The following is a 19,376-nucleotide window of genomic DNA, read 5'->3' on the forward strand; positions in this document are numbered from 1 at the left end:
ACGCAATCATGCGGCATCCTTACCTACCTCCATTTTCGTGTTTATTTGCATGGCGAAATTTGTGGGGCTTTGGCATCGAAAGCGGCGCGCGCATGGTACTATTTGATATATTTTCTTTCTCGACACTATTGTTAATTCCAGATGTCTTGTCTTGGGGCCCACGACAAAGGCCACAAATCAACTCGGATCTCTAATCGAAGTCGGCAAACATACGACACAAGCAGCAGCATTCCTCTCCTTCCTCACGACACACATAAAGCTACCTAATCTTCTCGACTTGATACCTTGTGCGCTTACAGATACAAGACTTTTGGTTTTCCCTTATAACGACTTTCCTGTATTCGAGCGCGAAGGAATGGACCAAGTGGTCCGAGACAGCCAGCAGGAATTTTCTGGCTAATGAACTTTCTATCTTTCCTATTGAAATTGCGACGGCTGTTATTTTGAGTTGACTACTCTCCTCTGTATACTAGTGAATGTGGGATTTCTTCAGCGCGGCAACAAGGATATCTATTGTTTTTACAGATGCACTCCATACACGATAGCAATTGCACAGAGATGGCAATAACTCGGCCTAATGTTCAATTGTCATTTTCACAAAAGTCTCAGAAGTACATTTCTGCTGTTCTAATAAAATATGAAATCCTCATTGAGTATAGATTATGCATGTGACATTCAGTTGGATGTCGTTGTCTTTGATGCGTGTGGACAAGTTTAGTATAATAGTGATTTAGCGTCGTAGAGCGCAACGTCAGCCGTTCTCCCAATGTAGAAGACATCGCAGCCTCGCATTCTATCTACCTGGCATCTTCTACTATTTCCAGCATCACAATTCCAGGCTTATATTCTCTGCACGACTCTTCAAGCACCACTATCAAACCCACAGACTGTCGCACAACATCCACTTGCACCGTTCCTCCGATGACCTCATTCGTCACCTCACAGACTACGGAGTCTCAGTAACCATACAGCATCAACACCTATACCTCCGCCTCCGCAGCGCAGACAGAACAGCAAACATGGCGCCCTCTCCCACAATGCGCCGGCTTCTCAAGGAGACAGCAGAACTCTCCTCTCCCTCTTCCAACCCCAACCCAGCCTTTTACGCCGGTCCGGTATCCGACGAAGACCTTCACGAATGGCATTTCACCCTACTAGGGCCGCCTTCTCCATCTCCGTATGAAGGCGGCATGTACCATGGACGCATCACGTTGCCTCCATCGTACCCGCTCAAGCCGCCCAACTTTCGCTTTCTCACGCCGTCGGGACGCTTCGAGGTCAATCGTGAGATCTGCCTGAGCATCTCCGGGTTTCACGAGGAGACGTGGATGCCGGCGTGGGGCGTGCGGACGGCCCTGACAGCACTGCGGAGTTTCATGGCCGAGAAAGGCACCGCGGGACAAGTTGGAGGTCTGGAAGCCAGCGTCGACGTCAGGAAGAGATTGGCTCGAGAGTCGAGGGCCTGGAAATGTGAGGCGTGCAGGAAGAGTAACGAGGCTATAATGGGGGAGTGGTGGGAGGTGTGTAGGCAAAACGGTGTGAATGTACAAGAGGAGGAAGGCGTGCAGTTGGAAACGCTTCCCGAAGGGATAACCCTGGAACCGCGCAGCCCTGGGCCACAAGATGAGAAGCGCTCGCCCACGAACTCGACCCCAGCCCCGGCGGACGCTACATCGGGACCGGAGCAAGTCATATCGGCAAAAACCGACGACAAGGGAAAGGGCAGAGCAGATGCCGCCTCGCCGCCCGCCTACATCAAGGACGAAAATATCATGTCCGATAATGCGCAGCAACAAAGCCGGGTACCGACATCACATCCAGAGACCGTGTCTAGCACAAGTACGGGGACGAGTACGAGTACACCATCACAGACACAGAACACATCAACAGCCCCAGACAGCAATACAAGCCTACTACAACCACCACAACAACAACAACATCATCACCCTCACCCTTCTCCGCCGCCGCCGCGGATGATTCCTACCCCTTCCGCTGAAGCGGCCCAAGCATCTGCCGAAGCCGTGCTTACACCTTCAGATCTCTCCTCCTCCTCCCCCTCCTCCGGGGCACATCGACCAAGCATATCCCTCATCTCCGGCATCCACGCACCTCCACTCACCGCGGCAAACGCGGCGCTTCAGAACTCCAACTCCGCGGCACCCCTGATCCTCCAGCGCGACCGGGCAAGGGAGAGCGTCACGATCGACCGAGCCATTGCCGGGGTCTTCCTCGCCCTGTGCCTGATGGTGCTCAAGAAGATCTTCTACCCTGCCGGTTCCACGAACGGCGCGGGGTTCGGAGGAGGCGTGGACGACTTTTACCTCCAACGTGAATGAACGAAGAACCAGCCGTAACACAGGCACGGACGATGAGTTTCGGAGGTAGACCGTGGGACGACTTCCACCTCTCCGAAACGCGAATGAGAACACCAGCTGTACAAAAATGAAAACCGAACGATAAAAATCTATCCGAGGCATGTTTGTTGTGGGACGTCATACGGAGTCACCATCTGCTTTTGTTCAGGGAGTTGGTTATATAGCAAGCGAACCCAGTCCCAATCCCACCAAGCGAGATGAGATGAGATGAGATGAAAAGTATCACACAGAAAAGAAGAGAAGACACGACACGACACGACACCTACGGGGTACGGATCGTGCCTAGGCATATCATACAAACGACTACAACGGGACGGTGAACTTCGCGTCGTATAAAGTAGATACCGTGTAGAGAATTCCTATCTTTTACCACCTGCGTCCTGACGGTCCCGAGGTAGCGAGAATAAAGAGACCCCATCGTTCTCCTAGGGCAGGGGAGGGACACAACGTCGAGACGAGTCGACCAACCTTTGCAGAGACCTCAGTGTTTCGCGAATCAAGTTTCGTCGTCAGGTCCAGTGCTCGGAAAACTTTGGACGTGCCCCTGGCTGAGGATACCCAGGGACCTGAGGTAGCAGGTACCGTGTGTACTGTAGTGTGTGGAAGAAACCCAAAATGGATACGGCTACCAAGTAACTCCGTACATTCAGTACATCTACCGGTATCCATATCTCTTCCTCGACCGTCCCGGCCGGCGCTGGGCTCGCATGTTGCCAACGTGGTCGTCATTGTATCCAACATCAACATCCGAATCCGAATCCGAATCCGAATCAGAGTTCGAATCGCCATCATCGTCATCATTGTAGTCATCCTCGCCTTCGCCGTCACTACTGCTGCTAACTTGAAACCTCTCAATTTGTCCATTCTCCCCGCGGTCCACGTCGGTCCTCTGTCTCCCTCGGTGCTGACGTTGATGCTGGTGAGGTAAGGCTTTCATGCTCATGGCGCTCTGCATGCTTCCACCGTAGCCGTGGCCGTGTCCTTCGTGGTATCCATATCCGTTGTTGTTGTTGTTCTCATCTCTCTCGCGGTCACGCTCGTACCCGGCAAAGCCGCCACCGCCGCGCAATCCTACCGCGCCTGTGGCACCTCCAGCTCTTTGGTCGCTGCTCATCATTTCCTCAATCCTCCGTTCTTTCCGTCGCGCCGCCTCCTCCTGCGCGAGTTGCCACTTCTCACTGACTTCCCACCGCCACCCGTCGCCAGTGGTGTTGCACACGGGCAACCACCATAACAAAGGGCTGGGGCCGAAGAGGTGCGTCAAGTTCCGTCGCCACCCGAGGTCGAATGCGTTTGGCATCCCTTCGGCTTCAAAGTCGTCCATATACTCATCGTACCGTTCTCGTTCGCGCTCGGCTTCGATGTTACTATACGTCCTGCGCAAGGCGCGCAGGGCAGGAGTGTCGTTCGCGTTATCGGCGACGGCATGCTGCTGGCCCAAAGCATCCCGGTACGCAGAATTATTCGAATACGGATGTCGAGGGTGGTGGTGGTAGCTGTCGGAATTTGGGTGATGCGAAGTCTGGTTGTAGTAAAGACTCGGCACGGGCGATGTATGCTCTTCGCCCTCTTCGTACCGCGACGCCCCCGGCACAGCATTTGCATGAAACTCGAGGATCTGCTCTCCTGCTCGCTGCAATCGTTCGGCAACCCCTTCTGAACCACCGCGCCTATGTGGGTTCAGTTGATGTTCTTGTCTGTTCCGCTCGACACGGCTCCGGACCCCGCTTAGATACCTCGTCTTCTCAAGTTTCTCGATCGTCGTCTGCCCCTTTGTGCACAGGTATATGTGCCACATTGTGAAACCAGTTATCACCAGGCCTATTATGCCCGACACCACCGCGAGGAGGATTATGTTCACCGGCGCAATCTCTTCAAGGTATCCGCTGTCCTCGAACAATTCCTTCCACATCCACCATGCCGAGTTGGCGAAACATGCCCAACTGAAGAGAGAAATGTATATTAGGAACAAAACGAATGCTTTGTAATTGTGTAGGCCCAGACATGTGGACAGCCAGGGACAGTGATGGTCCATCTTCAGGACGCACCGTTTGCATGTCGAGCAGTGGTGCGTCCTGTCTGGCTTGGGTACGTGGCATTTCTTGCAATACCGCGCCGCCCCCGTCGAAGAGACGGTAATAGTTTGGATCCCTTCGGTGTCCGCTGGTCGCTCGTTGGTGGGGAGGACGGAATATGCCCCCTTCCGCTTTGACGATCCCCGTGGAGGATTTAAAGGTGACCCTGGATCGGTGAAGACTGCGACCGTGTACGAGAGGTTCGCCAGGGAGTACAGTAATATGCCGAGAAAGGAGATGAATTGTACTGCCCACCACACGTACTTAGATCGATGTGAGCCAAACCCTATGGACGAAACTACCCAAACCGCCCATGTCGAGAGACTGTACACAAAAGCGAGCGGGAAGAAGGTAGCCAACGTCCAGCATCCCCTCTCACATTTGTCCGCGCACGATCGTAGCCGGCGCCGTCGAGCGGTTGGAGGCGGTGAAGGAGAAGGACTCGAGTAGCTAGGCATCGGTAGGGTTCGGCAGAGGATATTGTAACTATATCTCTCTCACACAAACACACGGCAGATCAAGGCCAGGCGGGTGAGTTCATCGGCGCCTAGACGGTGTCATCTCAGAAGGCGGCATCGGTTCGACACGCTGCAAAGTCGGCGGGTTCGAAAACGTACGAGAGCTGTACCGGGGACAAAGGACAAAACTTGCTCAGATGAGGGTATGCCAAACGATGCGGTGTGTAAAATAGAGGGCCTTTGTGCAAGATGTTTGGACAGGGATAAAATCAAGGATACGAGTGCTGTTGTTGTAAAGGGCACGAAGTGCGGATTGTGGTCAGCCTGAAACGCGCTGGCTCGTAGGTACGTAGTTAACCTAGGTATTTATTAGTAAGTAAGGCTTACACTAGTTACTATTACGACCCTTAAGCAAAAGGTGACGTCTGGAGGTGCCTAAGCCTCGTTCTTCCGCGCCGCGGGTGCCGCTGACAGCTTCGTCCGGGCGGGCTTAATATGGATACCCTAGGTACCTAGAGTTCACCAACTACCCAGTGGCACCCAGAACCACGACAAGACCACGATACGAGTACTCCCACATTATACTCTCTTCACTTCTATTGCTTCTAACCAGGTCCACAGTACAACGAGAAGCACCATCACGCCAATGTTGAATAACTGATGACATTCTGTGTGTATTAATCGATCGTTACGGTCAACCATCCCTATCACGAAGTCCTCCTGAGAGAGCAGCATGTTGAAAGGGTGTCGAGAGTTTCCGTGATCATTCTGCATTTCCTCCTCCATCACATTCGAAGAATCTCTCCTGTGTGGGAATGTATTCGCTCGTGCCTACTTTGACTTTGAAACCACTGGGTCGCCGTTCTTCTCGTAGGTAGCAGGCTCCCTGACCATGACATCCAGCCGGAGTTCCTTGCCGCATGCTCTGGTCAGGTAGATTTGCTTCCTGAGTTCGAACCCCAGCTTCCCGTAGATGATGATATTGATGTCGTGCGAGCTCTCGAGGTAGCATGGAAGACCACGATCATCAGCCTGGCGAGTCATCAGCATCTCATCGTTGAGTGGTCACGGACCAGAGCCTACCAGCTTCGAAACATACTCGATCACCTTCCTCGCATAGCCTTTGCCTCGAGCTTCAGGCTTCGTTCCCACGTAGTTGAGGTACCAAGACTGGTCATCCCTCTCACCCAGGACCTCCTGCTTAGTATCGTGCAGCAACGGCAAAAACTCATCAAAGAAACGGATCTTGCCTTCCTTGGACAGCTTGTAGCGGAGCCGCCACATTCCGCTACGGACGATGGTCAACCAGTCGTCGATGTTCTTTCCAGGGGGGAGCCAGAGAGCGACGCAGTCATAGTGTTCTCCTGCCGTCAAGACCAAGCCGTTGAGACAGTGGGCATAGGTGACATATTCCATGGTGGTTCTGTGCAACTCGAATCTCTCTTCGTCACTCATGTGCTCGCGGTCAGGAGTGTCGACGGCGTAGCGCACGATATTGTCGAAGCGAAACGCTTCAGCAAGACACGCTGCTGCCTCCTTGTACTCATGTGGAGCGACGATACGGACCCCGTCGTGGTTCCTCGTAGTCGGAATGTCCTGATCGACGATGCTCTCCGGTTTCTCGTGTACCAGGGTGGCGTCGAGCATCGGGATAGTAGCACTGGAAGCAAGAGCCATGTTGAATAGCTGGTGTTATATCTAGCAGCCTCTTGTTCTTTTGGTATTCCCTTTTGAAACGACTTTAGTGGAACGCACAAAAACACTGGTATCACCTACTGTTTGATTCTTTTTTTTTCTGATTCAGCCCCTATCAATGGGTCTCGTGAGATCTCCAGTATGAACTGAAGATAGCTGGGCTCTCGAGACAGTAACGACTCGAGACGGGAAACGCAGACAGGTACGAGATGCACGTAGATCAACCGACATCAGCGTACAGTCCAGTTGAGCGAGATTGGGAAAGATAGAAGCTAAAGGACAGAATGCGAGAGGAGCAGGCCGTATAAGTGCTTTTTTGCCCTTTTGACACGATCTGTGGCACGAAGCCTTCAACACTGTCACAAGTGATGTTGTTCGGTGAGAGATCGATGACTGAGCAAATGAGCGTAAGCAGTCAAGATATTTCAGATTGGAAACGCGGCTGGTGCAACTAGAGTGAGCTGTTCGCAGCCATGTACCTCTGCTAAGCTCGAGCGTCGCAAATCGGTGCAAGGAATGGTCTCGTGGTCAGGAGGGGAAGCCAGGTTTATCAACTGGTCCGCTTGAAAGGAGTCCCAGGAGCCACTTGTCAATATAGATATGGCCAAGTTCAACGTCGGACAACATATGTCGACGAGCAACCGCACAATCAGATTGATCTGTCGAAGCAGCCCCCCACGCTAAAGGCTGCCGGATGCCGGAAAAGTCTCACACAAGGAAGCCGGGCAAGCCTATTGACATTGATGTGCGTCCAGTAGGAAGCGAATGTCGTTATGGGACACGAGTGTGGGGACCGCTACGAGAAGTCGTCTGGGGGAGTCATGCGCGTCCACATTCTAGGCGAGAGTTAGACATGACTAGCTTGATGATGCTGTCCACGATATTGAAGGAAGACAAGAAGATGATGGATTGGTTGATGCTTAGTAGGTACGGATTCTTTCTTTGCGAGACACCACGGAGTTGAATAGAAAGTCCCACTGGTGCTTTCGGCCCCCTTCTCCTTCAGCCTCGTATCGCCAAGCTGTTCCTGGTAAACACATCTTGCCTGAGATCGCATATTGCTACGATGACATCCACGACAGCAACTACCACGGAGATCGGAGACATGAAACAACAGGTCTTGACCTAGGGATCGGCTTTCCCAGCTTTTGTTCGTGCCTGCATCCCTTGGACAGCCAGATATCACCATCACTCTTACAGCTTGCACAGTCCCATGGATCCTACATGACTTTATTTGGCCTCCCCTTCAAGGTGAACGGTTTCGATGTCGCCTTTGGCATGTTGAGCTGCGAAGCCAACGTCCTCAACACCACTGAAATCGGTCACGCCAAAGAGCTCGTCCATTCGTTCCAGGGAAACCTAAAGTCTCTGTCAGAATCCAGGACGAGGGAATCAGGTATAGCCTATCACTTACGCCTTTGGTTTCCGGAACGAGGAAAAACGCACCCACAGCAATGGAAAAACAGAACGAGCCATAGATGAAGTATGTGCCGTAACCGTGGGCGCCGACCGTCTCTAGCATGACAGGGGTCGATCTAGCCACTACTAAATTGAAGATCCATTGCGTCGCTGCGGCGTATGAGACCGTCAACCCTCTGAGACGCTGAGTAGATATCTCCGAACTGTAGATCCAGCAGCATGGTCCTGGTGGTAAACGTCAGCTAATGCCTTCAACTTGAAACACAGTCAAATCCACGACTTACCCCAGCCAAACTGAAACGCCGCCGCAAACAGATATACAAATACGAGCGCCGCGTAACCTGCACTAGAAACTGGGGCATCCTTTGCAGGTGGGTCGAACCGAACATAGAAGCCCAGGTAGAACATGCAGAACCACATAAAGAACCCCGTCCACACGAATGACCATCTTCGTCCCAGGGTGTCGGCGAGGAAGACAATGAAAATGGCGCATGACACCATCTTAACAATACCATAAACGCCTGTCGCGAAGAGGCTGTTCTCATTCTTGTTGATACCCAAGGACTCGAATATCGTCGGTGCATAGTAGTTGATCGCGTTGGTACCCTACTACATCTTCAGCAACGTCCCGCCTCGAGTGGATTTGTGGTAGGAGGTGAGTGGTACGAGAGAACAGCATTGCTGGAAGGAACCACAAGTCGGGACCGGATCAAGCAAAGGGGGCAGCCGAGCCTTGTGGCTCCATGACCGAGACTTACTGTCATCTGCTGAGCTATCATGAGAACAATGACCATGATGCAGCGTCGTCGATTACCAGCGATAGTCCACGCCTCCTTCGTCAATGCCCAGTAGCTATTACCGCCTGCTCGACCTCGTTCCGCATCCAGTTGAGTTTTCATTTCCAGCAGCTCGGCCTGGACGTACGGATGGACGGCTGGAAGCTGACGGACAGTGGACAGGATACCAGATGCTTTATCCCAATTGTCCTTGGAAGCAAGCCATCGTGGGCTTTCCGGACAGAATAAAATCGATACAAACAATAAAACAGGCGGCAGTGATTGCATGGATAAAGGCACAATCCATGTCGAGTGGCCCTTGAGGTGCAACAACGAGCCGTAGTTGATGAAAAAGGCCACCATTGCCCCCATCGTTTCAAAGAGCTGATAGAAACCAACCAGAAGACCACGGATGCCACGAGGAGCGTTTTCAGCTACATATGTGGGAGCCAGCATGGTGGCGCCCCCAAGACCGAGGCCTTCGACAAATCTGCCCTTGTCAGGTCGCAAGGATGCGATGATCGAGGTTATCTCGGAACGTACCTTCCAATATAGAAGCACACCAGGCTGCCGTAAGAGAGGGCCTGGAGTAGACCTCCAACGAAAGCGAACACGGAGATGAAAAGTATGCTCTTCTTCCGACCCATCCAGTCGGCCAAAGGGTTGGCAGCCAGAGCACCCACAATCGCACCAGCTTGCTATCGAAACACCATCAGTGTCTTACCGTGCTTGAGGATCCAGTTCTGCTTCCATAGAGACTCACCATCACGCTGACAAGATTGGCAGACAGATTGGCCGCTGCAGATTTGCTGATATCGCTAAGGCCGAATTCCCTACGGACAAGCTATCAGCGTCGAGGAAAGTCAACAAGCACCGACTCAGCGCTACTTTTTGAAGTCAGGAAGCGTTAAAACGCCTCCTATTATGCCAATATCCATTCCAAAAAGCGTACCACCAAAGCATGCTGCGCTCGCCAATGCAAATACCCGCCAATTATACACCTCCGGAGGGTCGAGCTTGATCGCATCATTGTGAACAAATCTCCTGATGAGACTCATGGTGACGGATGTTCTGAGCAGAGTCGGAAGGAGAAGAGTAAGCTGTCATCGCCAGGATCCCATGCAGAGGACTGGGACAGCGTCAGATATAGCCGGGCCATGGCGAGACTTTACGGTTGGGTCACATGCTGTAAAGCTATTACATTTAGGCGAATGATCCCAGTTCAGTCGAGCTTGGTAGCTGATCTCTAGCCAGATAGACACGCATGCGGTTGATACTGGGGACTCCGCATTATGAGTGGAATGGAATCACCCCGCGTCGAAGTCGGATCGCAATGTGGTGGGAAGCTGTGGGCTGAATTTTGGCATTCGTCGAATGACAACGGCTATGCTGTGTCATCCAAGCCCTAGAGAGTTAAGATGTGCAAAGACTTGACAAGCATTCCTGATCTAGTCCACTCTGTTGCAACGTTCTTCCACGACTCAAGACCAGTGCTTTGCATGAGGTCTGTGGGGATGTGATATTCGATCGTCAGATTGGGCCGGACTTTTCAGGCTGAAAGTCTTTTGGTGAGTGAGGAGAAAGAAGTTATTTCTGCCATCACTATGCAGAGCAAGCTCATGTTCTGCTGATTTGCCGTTCTGCTTCTTGAGTCTGCGAGCCGAAGGACGAAGTCGCATACGGAACGATCATCCTTCCCCTTTAGGTTGTGGATATTTGCCGAGCCTGAAGAGGAGGGAACACGCTGCATTCCCATCGGGCAACCTGCCAAGCAGTATAGCCCACAATTGCACGGTGGAAGGCCACGGCAAATGAACCTCTGGACCGGCTAAATTCCACGCGAAATGGAGGGTGTGGGAGTGAAATGTATACTATTTGTGATAGCCGACATCGTAAGAGCCACCGACTTCGGTGAATCATACACCGAGCATTCTAGAGTCCAAACCCGAGAGCTGGATGCTGTTCTTTGTCCTGCTGCCCAACGAAGACTGTCACAGGCAATCGTCCAGACCTAGCTGGGGGCACCATTGACTGCGTCAGATATCCTGCATTTCTACTCTCTATCCTTCCTCGGTGGACGAGCTAGCGAGGCTTTAAGATGCCCATGTGGAGTCTGTTGTGCATCTGGAGATGCGGCGAGATGCGGCGACATGGGCTGTACAAGCGAAGGATATTCCTGCCAGAGGGTGGCGTGTATTTATTAGGCGATCTGCTCACAGGTCTCTTTGTGCGGAAATGTGGTAGGCAGCGGCACTCATGCCGATGCTTGTCGTATGCCATATCACACTTTCCAAGTTCTAGTGATCCTGTTGAGGTTTCGGTGATGTGACCGTAGTAAATGGCCGATAATGTAACTACTTTGCTAATTCATTCGTTGCCTGAGCCACTCAGGGATCTGAGGTCTCCTGTCCCACTGTGCTTGCCACTTCTGCTGGTATCCCTGTACAGTATTCGGCATGGCAAACACTCCCGTGGCCAGCCAAATGTCCGCGTTGGGCTGGAGCTCCAGGGCCAGGCTAGGCAAGACAGACCTGCTCTCCGTCAAATTGCTGTTTGCATCTTCGTCGAGCACCCGACCGATGCGGCTTTGATGGCGATGCAACTCAATGATTCCCACCACACCGCCTCTGGAGAGGGCCAAGGCTTCCCCTGAAGCCTCTCTCTTGCCCTCGACGTCCCGGTCGCTCATGTAGGCTAGTTCTCGCTCATCCTTCTGCGACACTCCATGCAGGCTAAAAGCACCTTCGCTCGTCTTGAGGACCCTGTTTCCAGTCTTGATATGGTGAACGCGCAAGTGCCAATTTGGTGCCTCCTCGGTCGGAGGAAGCAAGTAGGTCTCTAGCGAAACGTCTTCCCAGGGTTCCCATGAAGAGATCAATACTGGCGACTTGTCCTCCGTGGATATTCTTGCGTTTACCGTCTTTCTCCGGACCTTCCATGTCTCTCCTGCGTCGTCAGACAAAGCTATCATATTGTCTCCTCCAATTGCTTCGACAAAATAGCCTCCAGTTGGCACTGAATACGCAAAAGCCGAGGAATAGGCAAACTTCCCATATTTTGACTCCGAGGCCCGCATCGGATAGTGACACATTTGCCCCGAGGAGAGAAGAAAGGTGTGTCCTCCGCGTCTGACCATGATATGGCGGGGGTGTTCCAGGGGCACAATTTGCGGTATTGAAGAGGAAGGAAATGGCTCCTCCTTGCTAGTCCAGAATGGATGCGTCGCTGGGACAGCCAGGCAAGCAAAACTCAACATAAACCAATAGGTGGACCCGTGAGAATTGTAGTTCTCTGACATGAATTGGTTGGGGTAGGTGTAGCCGATGTTGAAAGTCCCTGCCGTGGTAAGGATGTCTTGCTGTTGAGACCAATATCTGAGGTTGCGAAGTAGAAGCCCTTTGACTACTCCCCAGGTTAGGGGAGGTTCAAGTTCGAGGTCTCCGAACGCCACAGCTGCCCAGAAGCCGGCCATAGCAAAGCGATACGTTAATGACCGGCCAAAAGTAATGGCTCGACCTGCATCAATTAGTGGTGATCGATGTAGAGGACCGGACAAGGAGTATATACCTTGTTCATCGAAGTAATGTATAAAATCTCTCGCATACTGTCTTGCCCGCGCCTTGTATTCTTCCGCGCGCTTCTTGTCTTTGTCTCCATTGATCTTCGCATATAGCAGCTGAAGGTATTGGATGGCGTAAGATCCAGAATAATAGTCCATCTGGAGTGTATCTTCGGGCCCATCATTTGACCAACCATCTCCACGATAGAATGTGTCCAGATGATCAAGATCTGCCTCCAGGCGCTCGCCATCATATGTTGCGCCGTTCTTCATCAATGCAAGATTGGCAAAAACACGGAACCACAGCCAATTGGTATTCGGCATTTCCTTCCTGTTAATATCAAGCCACTGCTGGACGTTCGATCGTTCTTTGTCGGTCAGAGGATCCCAAAACTCTCCGGGGGCCACGCATAACGCAAAACCGAGTGGGCACATTTCCACCATGCGTTGGTCCATGTCTTTTGACCAACCCCAAAACTCTGGATGATCAGGGTTCGTCCCATTCCTCAAGCCTTCCAGCCAGAGTTCAGTTCCCTGAAAGCTGTCTCCTCCGGCGAGCAAAGCGGCTAGCCCCCACATCGGTCTTGTGAAGCCTTCGAGCTGGGCACCGGCTTCATCGTAGCGAGTTGCTGTCGCCCCGAGCCGTAACCTGGTTCGTGAGGGAGAGAAGAAAGGGAGGAGAGCCCTCAACAAGGAGGTACATGCCTCGAGAATTTCAGAGCGCTCGGCTAGGGGACTGTTCAGTGAGGTGAAAAGAATCTGTGGGTGGTTTGAAGACATCTTCAGTTTGTGTCCTGTGGTGAAGAAAGTCTGAACACAAGCATGTCCACATAGAAAGCTCAAACATGTAGAATCATATACCTGAAGCTGGGAATGGACGGGACTACCTCTGTGGGATATGGGTCATCATCATTAGCCGATCCGACGCCCTTTGACCGTACCAACCGTTGTGTCCCACTGATGTGCATGTCACTTCCTGTAGTTCTCAGTTCAAGTCTCTATTGGGCTCGGTGGGAACACGTACGGGGACTCCGCAAGGGAACTTTGGGGGTGGAAACCGAGTTCTCATAGGCAGCGGGGGGAAAGCCGGCGTGAATAAAGGTGAGAGCGGGCATTGACTGTTGATTGCCAGCAAGGGTCCCAGAAAAGAACAGGACAGGACAAACATGCGATAACGATCACAGAGATTACCTTAACTAGGTAGTCGTTCCTGATGGACTTGTTGAGTCAGAATGGGAGAGAAGATTGGTACTTTCGAGTCTACGGGGTACATGTACCACGAATATGGTATATCCGACTGTAAGCAGCTGTTCAGGACGAATGAACGGGTGGCACCGCGAGAGCAGAGATCATATATCCTCTACCAGACGTATCTTCCACCTCTCTCTATCTCCAAGTAGCTCACTGCTACAATATACTCTGACAGACCTCCCTAGATCGATACCCGGGGTATATGGTATTACTATAGGAGATACCTAGCAGCTTGCATAACAGTCTCCAACGTCCTTTGAAAAAGGGTAATATGGTGTCGAGTGTATCCCACAACCCATATTCCCTCTTCTCTTCAATAGGTACACTCTGATACATAGCTAGCGAAATAACTCGCTCATCAAAAATGTACACTTCATAATAATGACGTTGCACCCTGTACGAGTAAGCACCTCCTTCTCAGTCCTGCTTCGCTAGATACCACAACGCTTCATTAAAGAAAGATTAAAACTCGCATTCATCCCAACTCATCTCATCAAGTCTACCATGTCAATCCCATTCAAATCAAATCGATTCGTTTCAAGTGTACCTCATTTCACTTTAATAGCACAATCAACAAGACCAAAATAACAATCAAGACTATAATGGTCGTCATGCCCCAATTCTGTTTCGCGCTCTGACTAACAGTCTTCAACCTCTTCTTGGCCCCGTCAAGTCTACTCTGGTGCCTGTCGACGCCCCTGTCGACCTCGTCAAGAAGCGCAATCTGCCCTTCGAGCTCGTCGCCGACCTGCATCGCCAGATGGCGTTGACGACCTATGCTCTCCCCTAGCCTGTCGAGCTGCTCATCCTGCTCAGCTATCACCTGCTGGTGGTACGCGTGGATCTGAACATTGTCCATCGACGCCGTCGGGTCGGGCGTCGGCGCACGATCGTCGTCATCAGTGTACCGCGCCGGAAAGAGGGCGGCGCGGGCTGCTTCGTCCTCGGCGTCGAGCGACTCCTGGGACGGGTTGTCGTGGAACCGAACGTTCTTGGCCTGCGCGCCGTGCGACGCTGTAGTGGCTGTTGTAGTGCTAGGACTACCATCTTTCTTGCGTAAATTCGAGGACCGCGATCTCGACAGATCGTTGGACTTGTGCGACTGCGCCCGGGCAAAATCGTCTTGGAGAGACGGGTCGTTGGGGGATGAAAGAGTCGTAGGGCCGGTGGTGGTGGAGGGCTCGCCGTGGAATTGTCGCGCGAGATCACTGTACTGCGATCGCAGTTGGGAGAGGGTGGCGGCGGCGGCGCTGTCGCTGTCGCTGTCTGGATTCGAGGAGAGCGAGGCAATGCCTTCGCGGAAGGATTCTAACGAGCGAGCGATGTTGGAGTCTTGGGATGGGTTGGGGTCGAGGTTGAGTGAGATGGCGCGCTGGCGTTCCAATAGCGAGAGTTTGATGTGGTCGGCTAAAAGAAGGAGTTGGGATGGATTTGACATGGTGGGCTATAGAGATGTAGACGGAGAGAGAGGTGTATGTGTTTCAGAGGTAGAGTAGGCTTGACGAGGATGTCTGTCTGTGCCGTAGTTGAGCTGTCTTGCAGGAGCAGTACTGTGGCGAGCGACTGGACTTGTGTGCGTCTCGAGTGTGTCGCGGTGCACCGACGTTGATGACCTGGATGCCAGCGAGGTGTTTCTAAGAGCCGGAACGAATGTCGAGGGTGGTGAGATAGCAATGTACAGGTAGTTTGGAAGTACCGGGTGTAGATGGAGGACGGAGGAAGTGGACTGCGGAGACAGGCTACTTCAGGTAGTCAGGCTACCGCTTTACTTGCCTCGGGTACGTTTGATATTAACTTGCCCTAAATATCATCTACCAGCACGAACAACAAGTGACTGCACTCAGACCATAAGTAGAGATTCGAAGTCATCATGTAGACGAAACTGGATGTTCTATTGCTTTTCTCAAACTAAATTCAACCTCTTTCATAATATCCTCTCCATACTTGTCCACTGTGCTTCAAGCCTGCTTCCATCCCAATCCCTCAGCTCGTTCCCGCCACTTTCCCTTCTCCTCCTCAAGACCGGCAAGTTTCTTTTCCAGCTCCCTAATCTTGTCAAGCTTGTTTTGCCGATGCTTTCTTGAATTCATGGTATTGCGAATCCGCTGTGCACCTTTCTTATCCGCCATATCGACAAAGTGGATCTGACGGCCTTGAACCGCTGGAGGGTTGGACGTCGTCTTTATCACCTTAGTAGTTGAAGAAGACGGCGATGACGACAACAATAACAGCGACGAACCATAGACCGGCGTCGCGCTAGTCCTCGGGGCGTCTGCAGCTAAAGGTCTGTTCTGGCTAGACGTCGGCAATGATGCTGGAGTATTCACTAGCGATCGTGTACAAGTGGTAGCTTCAACTGCCGAAGCGTCCTGAGTAGGGCACGGAGGAGCGGTCTTGGGTATCGCAGACCACGTCATTGAGGGTGTCGTCGCCGTGCTAGAGTCAGTCATTGAGACTTCCGGATAGCACGGAATATCTCCCGGAAAGGAGACGGCGAATGGGTTCATGAAGAATGTGTCTGGGAAATTCGTTGTCGATAGGCTCAAAAGATTCCCAGGAACAAAGTCTGCCTCTTCAGCCCCTGCCTCCGCCCTTGCCGCCGTCTCCGGCGCCACCGCAGACGAAGTGTCAAGTGCTGGCGATGCTGGTGTTTCTGCTCCCATTGTGGCTTGTTCAAAGTTCGCCCACAACGTCTCATCAAAAGGAACATCGTTGAGGCATGCAAGGAGATCGGTGTCGACATTGACATGATCATCTTGGACGACAGTTGGGTCTAGAAACCCACTGTCTATGTATTCGTATTGTGATTGTACATTTCGCTGGTCGCTAAGGACCAGAGGAGAGTGCCGTAGATAATGTGCATTGTAAACCGGGTAGTACTCCCTACCGAATCCATGTTGATGGTTTCTATGGTGGGAAGCATGCTGCGAAGTAGCGAGACGGTACGACTGATGCAGGGACCACCATTGTGAACTATCCAAACTTGACCTTCACCGGAACTGGGGGAAGGTGTAGAGGGCCGCCTTGCCGATGATTGCCTGGTTGCAAGGCGAGGTGAGTGATTTGGATAGGGAGGAGGGAGAAGGAAAGAAAAGAGAAAGTGGAAGAGCGGAAGAAGTGAGGTGATTGAAGAGACTCTGAACACCGTCATCGGTCCAAGCCTCATTCTCGTCCGTGGGGTCGCACCCGGTGTCCTGTGGTCTATGGCGCTACGCCCAACAGAGTAACTGGGATACGGAGGAATGTAACGCCATTCCGCCGTCCGCTTCGGACGAGGGAAAGTCACGGGATCTCGAGACGACGACACTTCACCGGTGCAGAGAAGCATCATATCATATCATATCATGTCGGAGTCATCGGTCGATCAGGGACACCGTGCGAATTACTCTAGTCGATATCGGCGTTAGAGGACTTATCGATAAGTGCTCGCAAGTTGACTTCCCAGCTACTCTCATGTACTCCTGAACGGATCTAGATGGTCGAACGCGGCATACGGACGAGAGTAAGCTGGCTGAACCCAGAGAATGGTCCGAGATTGTCATCGTCAATGTCGACATACCTTATTCTGCAAGGTCTTGGAACGTCCACCTGCCTGAAACAAACCTTTCTTATCTCGCGCTCTACCACGAACACACCAACGTATGGATACTTTGTGGTATCACGATGACCAGCGTCGCCCTTGAGATGAGCTTCAATCAACAAAACTGCATATAAAAGGTGAGTGAAAGGTCGATGATCTCGTTTGGAACTTGCTCTTCACAAGAACAGTCCGGTAGCGATGATGAGAATACTTCAATTGTCTTAGCCGACATCGGTTGATCTTTGTCTGTGATAAAAAAACATTTTGCCGATCTGAGCTGTCCTGTCTCTTGTTTGCTCCCTTCTTCGACTCTTCTTTGTTGTGTTGTGATATGATATCACACTCTTGGTCCTTGGGATGACTCCGAGCGGCCGGAATGAAGGCCAGGCCCCAGTATCAGGTCCGAGCAACAGAGCAAGGAGCCAATCTAGCTTGAGGATCGGGGTGAGGTGAGACGGTGGAGATGGGAGAAGCAGAAGCTGCAACCGCCAAAGCCTTCGATCAAGATTATATATCTGGAGTTAGACATAATCCCTATGTACAAAATTAAATCAGAGTCGATCAGAAATTCCCAAAGGTGGCAACAAATTTCTCCAGTTTGAAACAGTCCACGCTATGCTCATTAAACAAACAAACTCGGAACAAAAGTTTCCGCAAAAAATGACAGCTTCTTTCCTAGTGAAAGGATTAGATAGCTCTGTGAAGGCACTAGATCATGAACCACAAGTCATGTCGATGAGGGGATTGTAGTTGGAGTCGACCACGGCAAAGCTGGGTGATGCCGCGAAATCGTCGAGATCGTAGAAGAAATAGTTCAAACTGCTGAAGCTGGCACAAGACACCTGCCACCAGTAGGTCTGCAGCGATTCAACAGACGGTACTGCATTTCCAACTGTATCCCCCGAGATGGGCTGACCAGTCTCGGTTGTCCAGACGTCCTTTCCTTGTGCGACCGCTCTGACTTGATTGACTGCAGCCCAGTACGCATCGTTCGCTGCACCATTGTCGATACCGACACCTTGCCAGTACGGGTAGGCGTCATTACCGAGCCAATCTACCGCTTCGATGACAGCAGTGTTCGCATCATCGACCCAAGCAGTCCATGTATCGACGTGCCCGACAGATTTGCTGCTAGCTCCAAGACCCCATAGCATGCCACGAACATCGTTTATCTGGGAAGCCAGGGTGTTTGCGTCAGTGTCTCCCCGGTAAAGATCCTCACTGCCAACAGACACCGCTAGAATCCAGTCAGAGCCATATTGTTGAATGGCCTCAAGCAACGCCTGCTTCTCCGCCTCGAAGTGGTTGCTGTCTTCAGTCCAGATGCCAACGAGTAGGGAGGTACCTGTCGTGATGGCCGCAGGAACAGCGTTTGCTAGTGTGTTGCAGTCGCTCGAGGCATATAATCTGGCGGACTTAAAGTTGCCAGGGAAGCTAGCGATCTTCTTGAAAGCGAACTCCCAGTCCGATTGACTTCTGCACGCTCCAGAGGGTAGATTCGCACCGATGTTGAAACCGCTATAAAACGCATCTACTCCAGAGAGTAATGCTGAGGACAAGGCTAAGACGTGGCTAGACTTCATTTTGCGATCTGTAGTTTGTAATTCGATGAATTAATGCCCTGAAGAGGGGATAGGCGGTTTGTATTAAAGGAGAAACGATGAGAAGATGAACGAATGAAGGAACGAACAAACGAAGGGTTTGCAGCACTTGTAAGGACCGACTGTAGGAAAGAGAAGCAAAGATACAAAAAGTGAGTGATGGAAAAGATCAACAACCGCAAAGACAATCCTTTGGACTTTAAGACCAGCAGATTCCTTGCGTTCGCATCCAACGGTCGTCAGAATCTTGCCCGTACCCTTCAATTTGTGGCGTCCGGGATCTGCTGGAAGCACCTGGATAGTGGATGCCCTGGCAGGGGCCGGCAGCCACCCGTCAATCCTGGCTGAGGTCGTTACCCATAATTTTCGTGGCTGTACCTGCACTAGCATGCCCGAGAGATTGGATTGATATCCATTCCAGGTGCCTGCGTAGAGTTCCTTTGTCAAACATGGCCTTTGTGTGGTAGGCAGATGCAAAACACATAGTTTCCTAGTGCCCACGCTGCCTACCGTTTGCAATGGGTGTTATTGACTCCAATCTTGACGCGGAATGAGTGGCCATGATAATCAATCTCAGACGTTTGCGG

The 19,376-nt window shown here is 51.8% G+C and overlaps 8 protein-coding genes across 8 annotated transcripts; 1 reads left to right on the top strand and 7 right to left on the bottom strand.

Moving 5' to 3' along the window:
* Window positions 1–1,019: 1,019 nt before the first annotated feature.
* PV08_01607 (uncharacterized protein) lies at window positions 1,020–2,336 on the top strand (the record flags this gene model as incomplete). The annotated part of the gene is made up of 1 exon (XM_016375968.1): window positions 1,020–2,336. One exon carries the CDS (start codon window positions 1,020–1,022, stop codon window positions 2,334–2,336), a length of 1,317 nt encoding a protein of 438 aa, XP_016241244.1.
* Window positions 2,337–3,030: 694 nt separating this feature from the next.
* Window positions 3,031–4,908, bottom strand: PV08_01608 (uncharacterized protein; the record flags this gene model as incomplete). Its single annotated transcript, XM_016375969.1, has 1 exon — window positions 3,031–4,908. The coding sequence occupies one exon, from the start codon at window positions 4,906–4,908 to the stop codon at window positions 3,031–3,033; it is 1,878 nt and encodes a 625-aa protein (XP_016241245.1).
* Window positions 4,909–5,739: 831 nt separating this feature from the next.
* On the bottom strand, window positions 5,740–6,585 carry PV08_01609 (uncharacterized protein; the record flags this gene model as incomplete). Its single annotated transcript, XM_016375970.1, has 2 exons — window positions 5,740–5,940; window positions 5,992–6,585. The coding sequence occupies 2 exons, from the start codon at window positions 6,583–6,585 to the stop codon at window positions 5,740–5,742; spliced, it is 795 nt and encodes a 264-aa protein (XP_016241246.1).
* Window positions 6,586–7,833: 1,248 nt separating this feature from the next.
* PV08_01610 (uncharacterized protein) lies at window positions 7,834–9,856 on the bottom strand (the record flags this gene model as incomplete). The annotated part of the gene is made up of 7 exons (XM_016375971.1): window positions 7,834–7,962; window positions 8,018–8,247; window positions 8,307–8,628; window positions 8,781–9,288; window positions 9,342–9,496; window positions 9,562–9,631; window positions 9,687–9,856. 7 exons carry the CDS (start codon window positions 9,854–9,856, stop codon window positions 7,834–7,836), a joined length of 1,584 nt encoding a protein of 527 aa, XP_016241247.1.
* A 1,304-nt stretch (window positions 9,857–11,160) lies between these two features.
* On the bottom strand, window positions 11,161–13,137 carry PV08_01611 (uncharacterized protein; the record flags this gene model as incomplete). The annotated part of the gene is made up of 2 exons (XM_016375972.1): window positions 11,161–12,314; window positions 12,366–13,137. 2 exons carry the CDS (start codon window positions 13,135–13,137, stop codon window positions 11,161–11,163), a joined length of 1,926 nt encoding a protein of 641 aa, XP_016241248.1.
* A 1,024-nt stretch (window positions 13,138–14,161) lies between these two features.
* On the bottom strand, window positions 14,162–15,046 carry PV08_01612 (uncharacterized protein; the record flags this gene model as incomplete). Its single annotated transcript, XM_016375973.1, has 1 exon — window positions 14,162–15,046. One exon carries the CDS (start codon window positions 15,044–15,046, stop codon window positions 14,162–14,164), a length of 885 nt encoding a protein of 294 aa, XP_016241249.1.
* Window positions 15,047–15,566: 520 nt separating this feature from the next.
* Window positions 15,567–16,271, bottom strand: PV08_01613 (uncharacterized protein; the record flags this gene model as incomplete). The annotated part of the gene is made up of 1 exon (XM_016375974.1): window positions 15,567–16,271. The coding sequence occupies one exon, from the start codon at window positions 16,269–16,271 to the stop codon at window positions 15,567–15,569; it is 705 nt and encodes a 234-aa protein (XP_016241250.1).
* A 1,630-nt stretch (window positions 16,272–17,901) lies between these two features.
* Window positions 17,902–18,771, bottom strand: PV08_01614 (uncharacterized protein; the record flags this gene model as incomplete). The annotated part of the gene is made up of 1 exon (XM_016375975.1): window positions 17,902–18,771. One exon carries the CDS (start codon window positions 18,769–18,771, stop codon window positions 17,902–17,904), a length of 870 nt encoding a protein of 289 aa, XP_016241251.1.
* Window positions 18,772–19,376: the final 605 nt, after the last annotated feature.

This window comes from Exophiala spinifera (genome assembly GCF_000836115.1).
Source record: "Exophiala spinifera strain CBS 89968 unplaced genomic scaffold supercont1.1, whole genome shotgun sequence".
In the NCBI taxonomy this organism is placed as follows: domain Eukaryota; kingdom Fungi; phylum Ascomycota; class Eurotiomycetes; order Chaetothyriales; family Herpotrichiellaceae; genus Exophiala; species Exophiala spinifera.